Source organism: Nicotiana sylvestris, chromosome 6 (genome assembly GCF_000393655.2).
Source record: "Nicotiana sylvestris chromosome 6, ASM39365v2, whole genome shotgun sequence".
Lineage (NCBI taxonomy): Eukaryota > Viridiplantae > Streptophyta > Magnoliopsida > Solanales > Solanaceae > Nicotiana > Nicotiana sylvestris.
The window spans coordinates 78,045,768-78,060,036 of record NC_091062.1 but is presented as its reverse complement, the minus strand read 5'-3'; the positions used below and the strand labels follow the sequence as shown (position 1 = coordinate 78,060,036).

Here is a 14,269-nt window from a genome sequence, read left to right as displayed (position 1 = left end):
ATTTTAACAACATTTCAACAACAAATCACATGAACACAAATTGAACAACCAAGAACAACTAAAATTTGATTGAACAATATTTTAGCAACAAACAATCCTATTTTCGGATTCAAACCAACAACAAACAAAGTATGAAGATTTCTAAATTCAATCATATTGAACTTAAAATCAACTCTAACAACATTATAACAAACAATTCTTATATTAAACTTTAAACAAGATTATGAGACTAATTCAAGAAATAATCACAAATGGTAAACAAGAAATCAAACTATACACATTTCGGATTCAAAATCAAACAAACATAATATGAACATGAATTAAATCTAAAAATAAAAACGACGGATTCAAATGACTAAAACCAACATACTTCCCTTATTGCAACTAAATTCTTTTAGGCAAATGACAAAACAAAACTAAGAAGAAACAATTATGAATTTAAACTTGAACTTTAACAATATTAACAATTTCTAACAATACATACACATGAAACAAATTGAAGAAATAGTTGATTAAATTTCAATTTGAATCTAACAAACATCAAACTAACAAATACTTACTTAAACAATAAAACAAACATGAAATAAACATGAAAACAACTAATTAAACTTCCATTTTAAAATCTGAAAATTAATTTAACAAACAACACATGAACATGAACTAAAAATTAATTCAAACGATAAACAAAACAAACATTTGTTGATTTTAGATTCGAAAACTATCAAAACAAAATAACGGACAAAATAAAATTCAAAAACTACTAACCGGATTGAAACGAACGACGAACAACGACCAAACAAACAACGAACTTGTCGAGCCTCAACCAAAACGAAGAAGACGGAAGGAAAGGAGCAGCAGTCCGCAGCTTCAACCCAGCTGAAACCAGCTCGAGCTAGACGGGAATGGTACTGACGAAGAAGCTGCAGTGGAGCAGCAGCGGCGGGGAGCTGGACGGAGAAGAGAAGCAGCAGTGACAGCGTCGGGGGTAGCTAAACACGACGAGAAGCGGAAGCAAGTCGGAGCAGCGATGGACGACGACATGGCATCTTGGTTCGCTTTGTGTTGTTCCGGCGTGGCTGGGGGTCGTTCGTAGGTGGTGTTTGGACGGAAAAGAGCTAAGCAACCACAACAGTAGCTTGACGTGTTCGTAAGGAGGAAAAGAAGCAACATGGTCAGCCATAGACGTCGAGCTCAAGCTTGAGCTCGTCGAGCCTCGTCAATGGCGGATAGGGCTAGGGAATTCGGACGAAGAAGAAGGAGATGAAGACGATGTAGCCATGGGTGGTCGGATTTAATGGGGGATCGCGGGAGAGGTTTTGGAGAGGAAGAAGATAGGGTGGCCATTGTTGGCTTTCTTGAAGCTTGAGGAAGAAGAAGAAGGAAATAGGGGGGGGGCGGATCTCTTTCCTTAGTTTTTAGGGTTTTTTTTCTTCTTTTTTCTTTTGTTTTGTGTCTTTGAAATGCAAGATAGGGGTATTGGGTCTTTTGGGTTATGGACTGGGTCGACCCAGTTCGAAATGGACTGGGTCGTAGGGAAGATTGGGCCATTTTTTGGGCCTGTGGCTTGAAATTGAAGAAGAGGCCTAATTCCGACTTTCTTTATATTTTCGCTCTCTTTTCTTCTTTTATTTTTTCTAAGACTAAATTATAAAAATACTTAAACTATTATTAAGAACTAAATTAAGTTATAACAGCGCAAATTAACTCCCAATAACAATTAACACACAATTAAGTATTAATTAAGCATAAAATTGTATATTTGGACATTAAATGCTAAAAATACAAACGATGCCTATTTTTGTAATTTTTAATTTTTGTAAAACAAATTTAATTACTAACAACTATAGAATTAAATCCTACATGCAAAATGCGACATATTTTTGTATTTTTTATTAATTTATCAAATAAACACGCACAGACAAATACAAATAATTATTCAAAATGTCACAAAATATCACAAAATGGCACACCAAGAAAAATCATTTTATTTTTGAATTTTTTGGGAGTAATTCTCATATAGGGCAAAAATCACGTGCTTACACTAAGTGTCTCAAACCCTTCCAAATCATTTCCGAACCCGAGTCGACTAACCCGATGAAATATAGAACTGATAGACAAAGCAATAAGAAGCAGAAATGTGAGAAACAGAGCAGTAATTCATGAGACAACTGGCCGGCTCGTTACATATACAACAACAACAACAACAAAACCCAGTTTGATCCCAACAGGTAGGGTCTGGAGAGGGTAGTCTGTAAGCAGACCTTACCCCTACCTAATGCATGTAGAGAGGCTGTTTCCAATAGACCCACGGCTCAAGAAGGGCAAGAAGAAGAGGAAAGCAAGGAAGGAAGAGAAAAGAAAAAGGATAAGTAGTACCAAATAATAGCAACAGAGAATACAATACCTGAGGCGAACAAAACCACATAACGCAATAAAAATCTAAGAATATGAAGGGACATGCATGCTACTAAGACTATCGGTGAACAACTATAAACTACCTACTAACCTTCTATCTTAATCATCGATCTCCACACTCTCCTATCAAGGGTCATGTCCTCAGTGAGCTGAAACAGCGCCATGTCCTGTCTAATCACCTCTCCCCAATACTTCTTAAGCCTACCTCGACCGCTTCTCAAACTCTCCATGGCCAACCTCTCACACCTCCTGACAGGAGCATCAATGCTTCTTCTCTTAACATGTCCGAACCATCTCAGCCTCGACTCGTGCATCTTGTCCTCCACGGAGGCTACTCCCACTCTGTCCCGGATAACTTCATTCTTAATCTTATCTCTCTTGGTACACCCACACATCCATCTCAATATTCTTATCTCTGCTACTTTAATCTTCTGCACGTGGGAGTTCTTGACTGGCCAACACTCAGCCCCATACAGCATAGCCAGTCGAACCACCACTCGATAAAACTTACCCTTAAGTCTTGGCGGCACATTTCTATCACACAAAACACCGGAAGCGAGCCTCTACTTCATCCATCACGCTCTGATGCGATGTGAAACATCTTCGTCAATCTCCCCGTTACCCTGGATAATAGACCCGGGATACTTAAAACTTGCTCTCTTAGGGATAACTTGAGCATCAAGCTTAACCTCTATGTCTGCATTATGGGTCCCGTCACTGAATTTGCACTCCAAGTATTCTGTTTTGGTTCTACTCAGTTTGAAACCTTTAGAATCCAAGGTCTGTCTCCAAACCTCCAACCTCGCGTTAACTCCGCTACGCGTCTCGTCAATCAACACTATATCATAGGCAAATAGCATGCACCAAGGCACTTTTCCTTGGATGTGTCGCGACTGTACATCCATCGCCAAGGCAAATAAAAATGGGCTAAGAGCCGATCCCCAGTGCAACCCCATCACCACAGGGAAATGCTCCGAGTCACCACCTACAGTCCTCACTGAGTCTTAGCATCATCATACATATTCTTAATCACCCTAATGTACGCTACCGGAACGCCGTTAAACTCCAAACACCTTCACAACACCTCCCTCGGGACTTTATCGTATGCTTTCTCAAGGTCAATAAATACCATATGCAAATCCTTCTTCCTCTTCCTGTACTGCTCCACTAATCTCCTTACCAGATGAATCGCTTCCGTAGTCAAACGCCCCAGCATGAATCCAAACTGATTCTCGAAAATAGACACGCACCTCCTCACCCTGGCCTCCACCACCCTCTCCCAAACCTTCAAAAAAAAATTTGTAATTAATATAAATACCATAAGTTTTTAGCATTAGACCAACTGCCATGTATAGGAATATAGCCGTTGTATCATACAAAATGCAAAAACCCTAGAATCCTCGTGACGGCGACTAGCCGTTTGAGAAAAGAATTACAACTCAGACTCAAAGCCATAAACCCATAAATTGAAGAGAGAGGGGAGCGTCTCATCAATTCATCATTGGGTCCTCCATCTTCTCTCTTCTCAATTCTCAACCGACCACTCCACAAGCGCTATTCTATTCGTCTCTTTTTATTAGTTTCTTGTTCTTTAATTCAGTATATTATATTTGACTTAATTAATCTGTCTATAACCTTGATCTTAGTTTTTGCAGGCTTCGATAATCTTGTCTTTATTTCACATATATTACTTTTTTTTTTTTTTTTTTGTTTTTGTTTTGTGCTAACACAATGGATACAGGATATTTGAGTTCTGCATCAGCAAGTAAGACCAGATCTCGTTGCCCTCTTCAGGAACAACTTCTTCACAGGAGAAATTCTAGTCAAAATGTATGTCTACTTATTCTCTCTAAAAAATTACTTATTGTTTCCATTTATTTGCACAATTAGATTGTAATTTGGACTTCAACTTCAAGAAATTTAGCCATAAGGAAGACGGGTATTCATTTAATAGTCATCTTCGTTCGGTTTTAATTCTAATAGAAAAAATTAAGTTTTGCTAAGTCCTGTTTTTTAATAACTTCGACATAAAGCATAGATATATGTGAAAAATTAGTAAAATTAAATTTCAATAAATAATAATTTCAACAGTGCAATTTAATTGAACAGTAAGAACTTAAAAGGTTAAAATCAAAATTTTGGATCTGTCTCCTTTTCACATGGACATCTAATTGAATGCTGATTTGGGTTGTTGCAGTTGGATAGGTTCATTCCGAATCGATCAGCGATGGATATGGACTATGCACATTACATGTTGACAGAGGCAAAGAAAGGTAAGGAAAATCCAGCTGTTAACTCTCCCTCCAGAGAGGCATATAGGAAGCAGCTTGCAGAAACATTCAACATGAACAGAACTCGTATACTGGCATTCAAGAACAAGCCACCCACTCCTGTTGAGGCCTTTCCCAGTGAATTCTCATCATCTGTTCAACAGGCCAAACCTGCTAAACCCCGTCGACACATTCCTCAGGTTGGTGTACTTTCATGGTCTAGTAATGTTTGTACTATCACATTTCATGAATCATCATGCCAATTGTGTTTTACAAGATTTTAGGATTATATGTGACGGAGGTTTCATTGGTTTATTTTGCAGACTTCTGAAAGGACACTAGATGCTCCGGATCTAGTGGATGACTACTATTTGAATTTATTAGATTGGGGCAGCAGCAATGTTCTTTCTATTGCTCTAGGCAGCACTGTATATCTGTGGGATGCATCTGATGGTGCCACTTCAGAGCTGGCCACTGTTGATGAAGACAATGGTCCTGTTACAAGTGTAAAATGGGCTCCTGATGGTAGACATATTGCTGTTGGTCTGAACAATTCTGATGTTCAGCTCTGGGATACAACTGCAAATCGACTGGTTTGTTTCTTGAATATTTTCTCTTCTTATATTGCTGAATTTAAGTGATTCGTATGCTAATTAATATATGTTTTTATACATTGGTGCAGCTGAGAACTTTGAGAGGTGGTCACCGATCCCGAGTTGGCGCTCTAGATTGGAACAATCACATTTTGACAACAGGGGGAATGGACGGTCAGATCATAAACAACGATGTGAGAGTGAGATCCCCAGTTGTTGACACTTACCAAGGACATCATCAAGAAGTTTGTGGTTTAAAATGGTCAGCCTCTGGACAACAATTAGCAAGCGGTGGAAATGATAACCTTCTCCATATATGGGACAGATCAATGGCTTCTTCCAACTCTACAACACAGTGGCTTCACAGGCTGGAAGATCACACAGCTGCTGTTAAGGCCCTTGCTTGGTGTCCTTTCCAGGGTAATTTATTAGCCTCTGGTGGTGGTGGAGGTGACCGGTCCATTAAGTTCTGGAACACTCATACTGGTGCTTGTGTGAACTCTATTGATACGGGATCTCAGGTTTGTGCCCTGCTATGGAACAAGAATGAACGCGAGCTCCTAAGTTCTCATGGTTTCACTAAGAATCAGCTCACTCTTTGGAAATATCCTTCCATGGTAAAGGTAGCCGAGCTTACTGGTCATACATCCAGAGTACTTTTCATGGCACAAAGTCCAGATGGTTGCACAGTGGCATCTGCAGCTGGGGATGAAACTCTTAGATTCTGGAATGTATTTGGAACTCCTGAAGTTGCAAAGCCTGCACCAAAAGCAAACCCTGAGCCATTTGCTCACTTGAACCGTATTCGATGAATTTATTGTGAGGAGTGACGGAATTCTATCGAGTGTCATGCACCAATGCTGAACGTATATAAAAGAGAATACTAACAGTATTTGCTCCTGAGCCAACAACTTCTGTATATGTAAAAGAGATACTTCAGTTTATATTCATTTATTTTTTGGTTGGGTTCGTGTAAAATAGATAAGTGATTTTGTTTGCTCAAGTTGCTGCGAGAATTTTTCTTGGTCACCTATAGTGACAAAAAAAACCACGTGTAAGATAAAAGCAAAGATTTTTTAACATAAAACCATTGTATGATTGTGAAACTACTTCCTGAATAAGATGAAATTACAATTCTTACTCCCAACTCTGTGTTTATTTCCAAATGACAATTATTTGGTTAAGACAAATTTATTTTGAGTAGTTTCCTACCAAGCCTCCTTGCCCCTACTATCAATCTCTTTTATAAACTTCTCCACCCTCTTGGGCCAAGAAAGTGCTACATCTGGGGTTTAAAAAAAACTTTGGCATACCCAAGAGTCTTGGCTATGCCAAAGTTTTTTTTAAGCCCCAGATGTAGCACTTTCAAAGAAATTTGGAGTTTCAACTGTGCTCGAGTATACCTGCTTATGCGCTAATGATCACCCCAATGATCGTCAAGGTGAGATATGAGAATAATATTTATATTTATTAGTTTTAAGACAACTGAGTATTTAGAAAAACAATTCAATCAAAATGTATTTTACGACATATCAATTGAAACTCAAATTTCATGGAAAACTTTAATTTCAAATTAAATTTTGTAAATTGGTTTTTGCTTAAGATATGGGTAGTCAAACATGCCTGCCCAATATAGACTCTGTGTTGGAAAAATTCACACACACACATAGTTCAATTAGATTAATGTGACAGAAAGGAGTTGTGTCTTTATTGTGATTAGATAAAATTTCCGTTAAATATTTTACACAATTCAATAGATTTTCAGTGTGAATTTTGCGAAAATTTTCACCCTAACATTGAAAGAGAAATTTAAGGAAACGAGGATGTTATAGCGCAAGTACACAAAGGGACAGGACTTGACAAAAGTAAAAAAAAGAAGCTCATATAGCAATAGCTCATAAACATTTGAAAACAGTGCAGTGGTCTGTAGTCTAAGATAAGACTACACATACAAATACACATATGTTACAGATTCAAAGAATATAAAGCAAACAAACAAATATAGGTTGCTGCTACCCTCAGAGCATTCACTTAGGTCTGTAAATTAACAAAGTTGAAACTATTATGAAAGTTAAACGTAGGCTGGCTTGTCAAGATCCTCAAGAGGGCGGAAGAAAGCCTTCTGTTCCAATACAGAATCTACACTAGCACTGGCAGGCATGATTTTGAAACCACTGTGATCAGTTACTGGCCCAAACACACCAGTTTGAGGGTGAGGAGCCCAGTATTTGTCGTTGATCACTTCATCTGGCACCACAAAGTAAGGTCGCACGTATTCCTCTGGATTCTTGTCGTACACTGATGCGTGCACTGCCCTCCTGCACAACACAATACTAACTATGTAAGCTGACATAATATATAAGCTTTTCCGCCACAAGTGATCGATTATAGTCTCAAGAAGCTAGCTGCTACTAATATTATTGAAATAAACCAAAAAAGAGGCGGAAAAACAAAATTCCAAAAAATAGCAAAAGAGATTTATTATGCTACAAAAGTCTTAGCTCATATCAATAAATCTGATTAACAAAAGATTTGTGAATACATATAACACCTGTCTGTAGAGTATAGACATAAAAAAAAAACTGACCTGCCAGAGAGGGTAGGTGAATTTCGAGCACTTGCGTAGCTGAATTGGTTCAGAAATCGCTTCCCCAAGCTCAAGAATCCCCTCTTCTGTAAAGTGGTGGCCATATAATTAATAATCGTATTAAGAATCTGTCTTACAATTTAATGAAGAAATGAGAAAGAATTAAGAAGATGAAAGGCCTAATTAATGTGATGATGAGACTCTTTGCCTCAATTTCATTCACTATTTATAGTGGAAAAAATCCAGACTTCAGACTGGACTTTCCAATTGTATTTCCCTGGGTCCGCAACTACCCAGTTGGATCAAGTACCAGTTCCGTTCCTCATTTCACCGTTTAGAATATCATTTCCTTCCTTAACTCCTTTTTATTGATTGCAATATTGGACCTATAATTAGGGGCGGAGCTAGTGTACTGATTGCGAGTTCGGCGAGCCCAGTAGTTTTGGTTCAAACCCTTTATTTATCTTGAACATTTCATTGATTATTTACAATTTTACAATTCAGAACTCAAAAACTTAAAATGCTTAGAATTCTGAACCCATAAACTTAAAATCCTACCTCCGCTTCTGCATCCCTGTCAACGTACCAAAAGATGGATTAGCAAAAATCTTGATTATTAACTTAAAGTCGTCCTTCTGTTATTTTATATTTGGTCAAGATGAGGTAGACCAGAAAAAAAAAATAGAAAAAAAGGAGGAAAAATCACAAAGCGGATGTTAGTATTAAATTGACTGATTGGGTTAATAATGAGCAAGTTAAAGTGTATTGAACCGAATGAATTATTAACTTATGAGAATAGTGACACTTTTATATTTTAATTATGTTTTACACTCTCGTCTCTTCTTTGGCATGCCGAGTGCTAGTGCAGGGTGCTGTAAAACTTGTCACGAATTTCCATTTAAGATGCAGTTTTATCTTAATTGCCCTCTTTCGCAAAAATTGGAATGAAAGAAAATTTAAAACAAATTAATAGCTCTACATTTAACGATTCTTTCAAGTTAATCTCGCACTTGTTACTTTTATCTGCGCTATAACAATTAGTCCCAAATTAGAACTCTTGAGAAAGCCACCGGATTAGAGTCAAATTAAGTGAGCATACATGTTTATTAGGTTAAATACTAAATGCGACATGCATGGGTCAAACCACTACCAGTCAACCACAAGCGGAAAAGTAAAGGTATGATAATTGAAGTATAATGGCAAAATTAAAAGGTATGATAACTTTACAAAATCAAAAGGTAAGTAATTTTATAAAAGATTGTTGCAAGGGCCTCACCACTTCCTCAACCGGATTTTTTTTTTTAATATAAAAACTATAAAGATACTTTTCGCGATAGATCAATAATCACCTAGTGAATCAGAAACTGATTTTGTTAAACATACACACATATTAGAATTATTACTTCGTCAATGGCTTTCACGTGTCTTTGCAATCAATGGCTAACCCAGAATTTTGACGCAGACAAATTTAATAAAAAATAATGTTAACCGACAATAACAATGGTATCGGCAACGCCAAGTGAGATTTGTTTTGAGGCTCTTTTTCTGGTCTTAAATTCATAATGCTACTGCAAAATGAAGAATTTTAAAAAGTTCTGGTCGACATTCCTCTATATTTTATTTTTTCAAAGAATGTTGGGCAAAAATTTTAAAACACTTAACAAAGAACTTTACACAGGAACATCTTTGGTCAAGCGGATTCAACAAAGCTTATATTCACAATTTACTGAATTTAATCTATATAAAAGTTTTAGCGGAAAATATTCATTTGAACCCTCTTGATCCTACTTTGGTTCGTCTCTGTTTGCTATAGAGGAAAAAATGAGAAGGGTAAAAAAGACAAAAACTAATTGAATTTCCAACCGACTTACATTTCAGTCTACATTGTTAAGCTCTAAAAAATAAAAAGGTATGATAACTTTACAAAATCAGAAGGTAAGTAATTTTATAAAAGATTGTTGCAAGCTAGGGCCTCACCACTTCCTCAAATGGAAATTAAATCTATATGATAGAATTATTACTTCACCAGTCTTTGCAATCACTGACGAACTCAGAATTTTATACAAGTGGGTTTAATAAAAATAATGTTAACCGACAATAAGAATGGTATCAGCAACGCAGCAAGTGAGATTATTTTTGAGGCTCTTCTTCGGGTCTTAAACTCATAATGCTACTACAAAATGAACAAATTTAAATATTTGTGGTCGACATTCCTCTATATTTTATTTTTCAAAGAAAGTTGGGCAAAAAATTTAAAACACTTAACAAAGAACTGTACACAGGAACATCTTTGGTCAAGCGGATTCAATATAGGCTTATATTTCACAATTTACAGAATTTAATCTATATAAAATCTCAAAAATTTTCAGCGAAGCAGATTCATTTGAACCCTATTGATCCTACTTCGGTTCGTGTTTGTTTGCGATAGAGGAAAAACGAGAAGGGTAAAAAAGACAGAAACTAATTGAATTTCCAACCGACTTACATTTCAGTCTACATTGTTAAGCTCTAAAAAAATAAGTAAAATATATCTGAAGTCTTGTTTAGGAGCCGGTCCTGAGGTAGCCAAGTTTGAAAATGTTTTGGACTATTTTGTATGATCAAATATTAATGCACCCAGCTAGTCAACTTGAATTGCTACAATATCGTCGGGGCAGATTTATAAGGGAGATTATGAGGCACGTAAACCCATGTATTTTCGCAAAATTAGATATTTTATGTACATATTTTTTTAAATTGTTACATATATATTGACACCCATACTTCAAGAATAAGCTTAATGGTGTACTTGGTTGAATGTTGAATTATTTACCAAGAGAAATATGAGATCAATTCTCACTTAATATATTTTTTTCCTTTTTTTAGTAGCGCATTCATGTACTAAAAACTCTAGATGTGCAACTGAATATCGTAGCAGCCAAAAAAAAATTATTGGCGGGCTGAAACCTGTTTCATCTAGTAAACTAGTTTTGAGTAGTAAAAATTTGAATTGTTGGAGAGAGCATCTTCGAAGATGGAATATACGTTTCGGAATGAAAAATGCTAGTAAGTTACAACTTTTATTCATATAATAATTCGAATTTACAAAAGATAAAGAACATATGAAAAGTTATTATTCTATCAACCGTGTGTTGATCACTTATAACAACTAAACATGTGGTGATCACTTATAATATCCATTCATTAGCTATTGCAGTATCTATTCTAATACTTTGTATTTACCCTTCAAATGGATAACAATTAAATTTGTACGCGATTTTAAAGATATATGGATTGATTCGATACAAATAACCACAAATATTAGATAAATGAGTTACAGACAAAATGAATAATCAAACCAAATGTAATGTTACGGCCCAACTCGAATTTAGGTTGAACAATGGTTTTGCCCTCGATCGGATCCTTAGTTCGAAGCCAATTGTGAATGAAGAACAAACAGTGAAATGAGAACATTACAATAGCTGGAAAGCGGAAAAATAAATTTGTATTGCCTTGGTTTTTGTGTTACAATGTGTGTTATCAAAGAAAAGCTCCCCCTTATATAATAGGAGAGTTTCATCCCTAGTACAAATCTAAAAATGATAAAAATCTCCCTTTCTCATTAATTACTGATCCGTAACCGCCATCGAGCGAGATCCGTGCCGTTATATCTGGTTGGTGGCGAAAATCACGGCCCTCTATCTGTCGTATATAACCGTTCCTGTGCTTTCCGAAGTCTTAGAACTCATTCCAAGTCCAGGGTGCATCATTTTATCAAGTCCGATAGCGAGCACTTCGTTCACTACAAAGAGTTCCCAGCTTCAATTTCGATCTCGCAAGTGCATGTTCTCACTTCGTTTCATTCACCGGAAAATCGGGGTATGCATTATCCCCGATTTTGCCCGTATACAGATAGTCCCCTCATTTTTCGGAGAGTAGGTTTGCCGAACGATGGGAAACAATAGATGAACTCCGATTTCTTCCTTCGTACGTTACAACCGAGATGATAGATAAGCTGAAACGTCCCGTCAGTCGTGCTGTTCTGACTTTGGACACGTGTTAGTCGCCGGCTGACTGCGTTCGAATGTGAAGCGTCGCACATTGGCTGTTTTTTCCCTATAAAAGCTTCGAATTTTTGCATTTCTTTCACTTTATGATCCTATCTTTTACCTTTGAATTCTCCAACGACTTTTAACTTTTTCAAATCTCTAAACCCTCCTTCTTGAACCTTCATATCTTCATCTCTAACCTTCAAACCTTCATATTTTTTCTTGGATATCCAACCCAGATCTTCATATCTTCATCCCTGACCTTCAAACCTTCATACTTTTTCATCAAATCTTCACATTTTTCCTTCGAATCTTTATATTCCCTTCAAATATTCATATTTTTCCCAGATCACAATGGCTGAAACTTCCAAGTCTGTACCGCAACAAGCGGCTCCCTCATCTTCCTATCCGGCCACGGGCATCGATGTGGCTCACGAGCCTCCCATGAAAAGCTTCATACCCAGGGGTTGTTCGATCGGGGATGATTTCAAAGTCGTGAAGGACTCTAGCCAACAAGACCGAGGCGAGGGAGCATGAAGATACATATGCTCCGTCACTAAAGATGCCCTTCCCCTAGCCCGAGAGGACTGTAAATGGGAAGTTAAATATGTGGTCGTCCCCGGGCCTAACGATGATATTACTACCTATGCGGAGGGGTATTTAAGTGTTTACACTTGCCCCTTCACGTTAGGCCCATTAGATCCCATAGTCCAAGATTTTTGTAAGAGGTACAAGGTATGCCTCGAGCAAATTCACCCATCATTTTGGAGGATCGTGATCCTCCTACGTCATTTTGTGAATAATACTGACAACCCACAATTTATCCTCGACCATCTACTCTGCCTGTATAGCCCCCGAATTTTCTAAGGGGGGCTGGTCAAGCTTGTCCGTCAAGTAAGTAAGGCCCCTTTCTCGAGCATTGACTAGGATCGAGATCGAGGCTGGCAGGGGAGGTTTGCTCGGGTGAAAACCAAAGACCTGATCACTCCCGAGTTTCTGCCGTTCCTCGAGAGGAAGAACACATCTCGTAAGCATGGTCTTCCTTAAGTATTATCTTATTTTTATTCCTTCCCTCATTGCCTAAATTTACAGCCGTGTAGTTGTTGCCCAAGTTCCTGATGCAATCCCTCGGTTCAAGGAGTGGATCGAAAGGATTTGTAAGCAGATATTGTACTCCGAGGGCGCATGGCGCAAACTTTCGAAGGGAAAATGGGAGGCCCATCCTAATGGTAAGGTTCTTCCCAAAATAGTTACCGCTATGTCCCCAATTTACATAATGCTAACCTTTTCTCTCCCTTTATAGTTCTGCCTAAGACCACCGAACTTAGGCCGCTGGATGAGGGCGAGGATACATCCTTACCTGCAGAGCCCTCCGTTTTGGGACAGCCCGGGGCTGCCGCAGAGGAGGAAAAGAAGAGGAAAAGAAAGTCCTCTGTTCCCGGGATCCCGAGGCGAAGAGGGAGAAGAGGGCGGCTACCTAGGTCCCAAAGCCCAAGAAGAATACCAAATCTTGGGTAATGGACCCCGACTTTCTCTACTGGCTCGGGGATGAGCCTGAAGAAGATGAAATCTTTGTCGCCCATGGATCGACCCCTACTAGAGAGCAGGCGACGACCAAGAAAGGGGGCCACAAAGTCGATACCCTTCTGACTCGGGAAACTGAGGGAGAGATGGAGGCTGCAACCTCTCAGGAAGCCGTTCCTATTTTGACGGAGGCGACTAGTGTGATTGACATCATCGAGACGCCCTCCTATACCGAGCCTATTCTCGAAGAGGCCCAAGCGGGCAAAAAAAATTCAAGTGAGGGAGTACAAGGTTCAAATGATCCCCTCAACTCCTTTTTTGATGGCATGGACCTGTCTGCATTGGAGGATTTTTCCGGGCTGGGTCACCTAGTAATCGCGAAGAAGGACGTGCCCTCTGGAGCTAGCGGGCCGAGTTCGAGCCCAAAACTAGCAAAGTGATTTCCTGTGCCAAGTGTGGACCCCAGGCGCAAGAGAACGATCGTTCTCACAATCCTGGAGGATGCTCGAGCCCTGTCTACTCTGGTAGGAGTGGAAAGCTACCTCCGATGCCTGGTGACTGAGGAGGAACAAGCAAAGATGAACAGGGTGGGCATGTCAAGTCTTTTCAACGAGGCATAACAGGCGCTGAACCGGGACACTTTCGTACCCCTTTATGAATCCCACTTAATATTTCCTCCGGTACCACTTGGAAATTAGCCAGCTCAAGTTCAAGCCCAAAAAGCAGGTTCAAAAGAAGGACATGTATAGGGCTCTTAGTGATAAACATGACGAGGCCCTTAAATACCTACATATTCTCCAGGTAGAGATGAAAAAAGCTTAGAAGGAGACCTCGACCCTGAAGCGGGAACAT

The 14,269-nt window shown here is 38.6% G+C and overlaps 3 protein-coding genes across 3 annotated transcripts; 1 reads left to right on the top strand and 2 right to left on the bottom strand.

Annotated features, from left to right (window-relative positions):
- Positions 1-2,501: 2,501 nt before the first annotated feature.
- On the bottom strand, positions 2,502-2,894 carry LOC138870811 (uncharacterized). The gene has a single exon (XM_070148651.1). It carries the CDS (start codon positions 2,892-2,894, stop codon positions 2,502-2,504), a length of 393 nt encoding a protein of 130 aa, XP_070004752.1.
- A 1,189-nt stretch (positions 2,895-4,083) lies between these two features.
- Positions 4,084-6,425, top strand: LOC104221078 (cell division cycle 20.2, cofactor of APC complex-like). Its single transcript, XM_009772058.2, has 4 exons — positions 4,084-4,245; positions 4,613-4,885; positions 5,009-5,278; positions 5,368-6,425. Exons 1-4 carry the CDS (start codon positions 4,147-4,149, stop codon positions 6,088-6,090), a joined length of 1,365 nt encoding a protein of 454 aa, XP_009770360.1. The 5' UTR covers positions 4,084-4,146; the 3' UTR covers positions 6,091-6,425.
- Positions 6,426-7,144: 719 nt separating this feature from the next.
- On the bottom strand, positions 7,145-8,185 carry LOC104221077 (late embryogenesis abundant protein At5g17165-like). The gene is made up of 2 exons (XM_009772057.2): positions 7,866-8,185; positions 7,145-7,596 (listed from the first exon to the last, which is right to left on the bottom strand). The coding sequence occupies exons 1-2, from the start codon at positions 7,967-7,969 to the stop codon at positions 7,350-7,352; spliced, it is 351 nt and encodes a 116-aa protein (XP_009770359.1). The 5' UTR covers positions 7,970-8,185; the 3' UTR covers positions 7,145-7,349.
- Between the last annotated feature and the right edge of the window lie 6,084 nt (positions 8,186-14,269).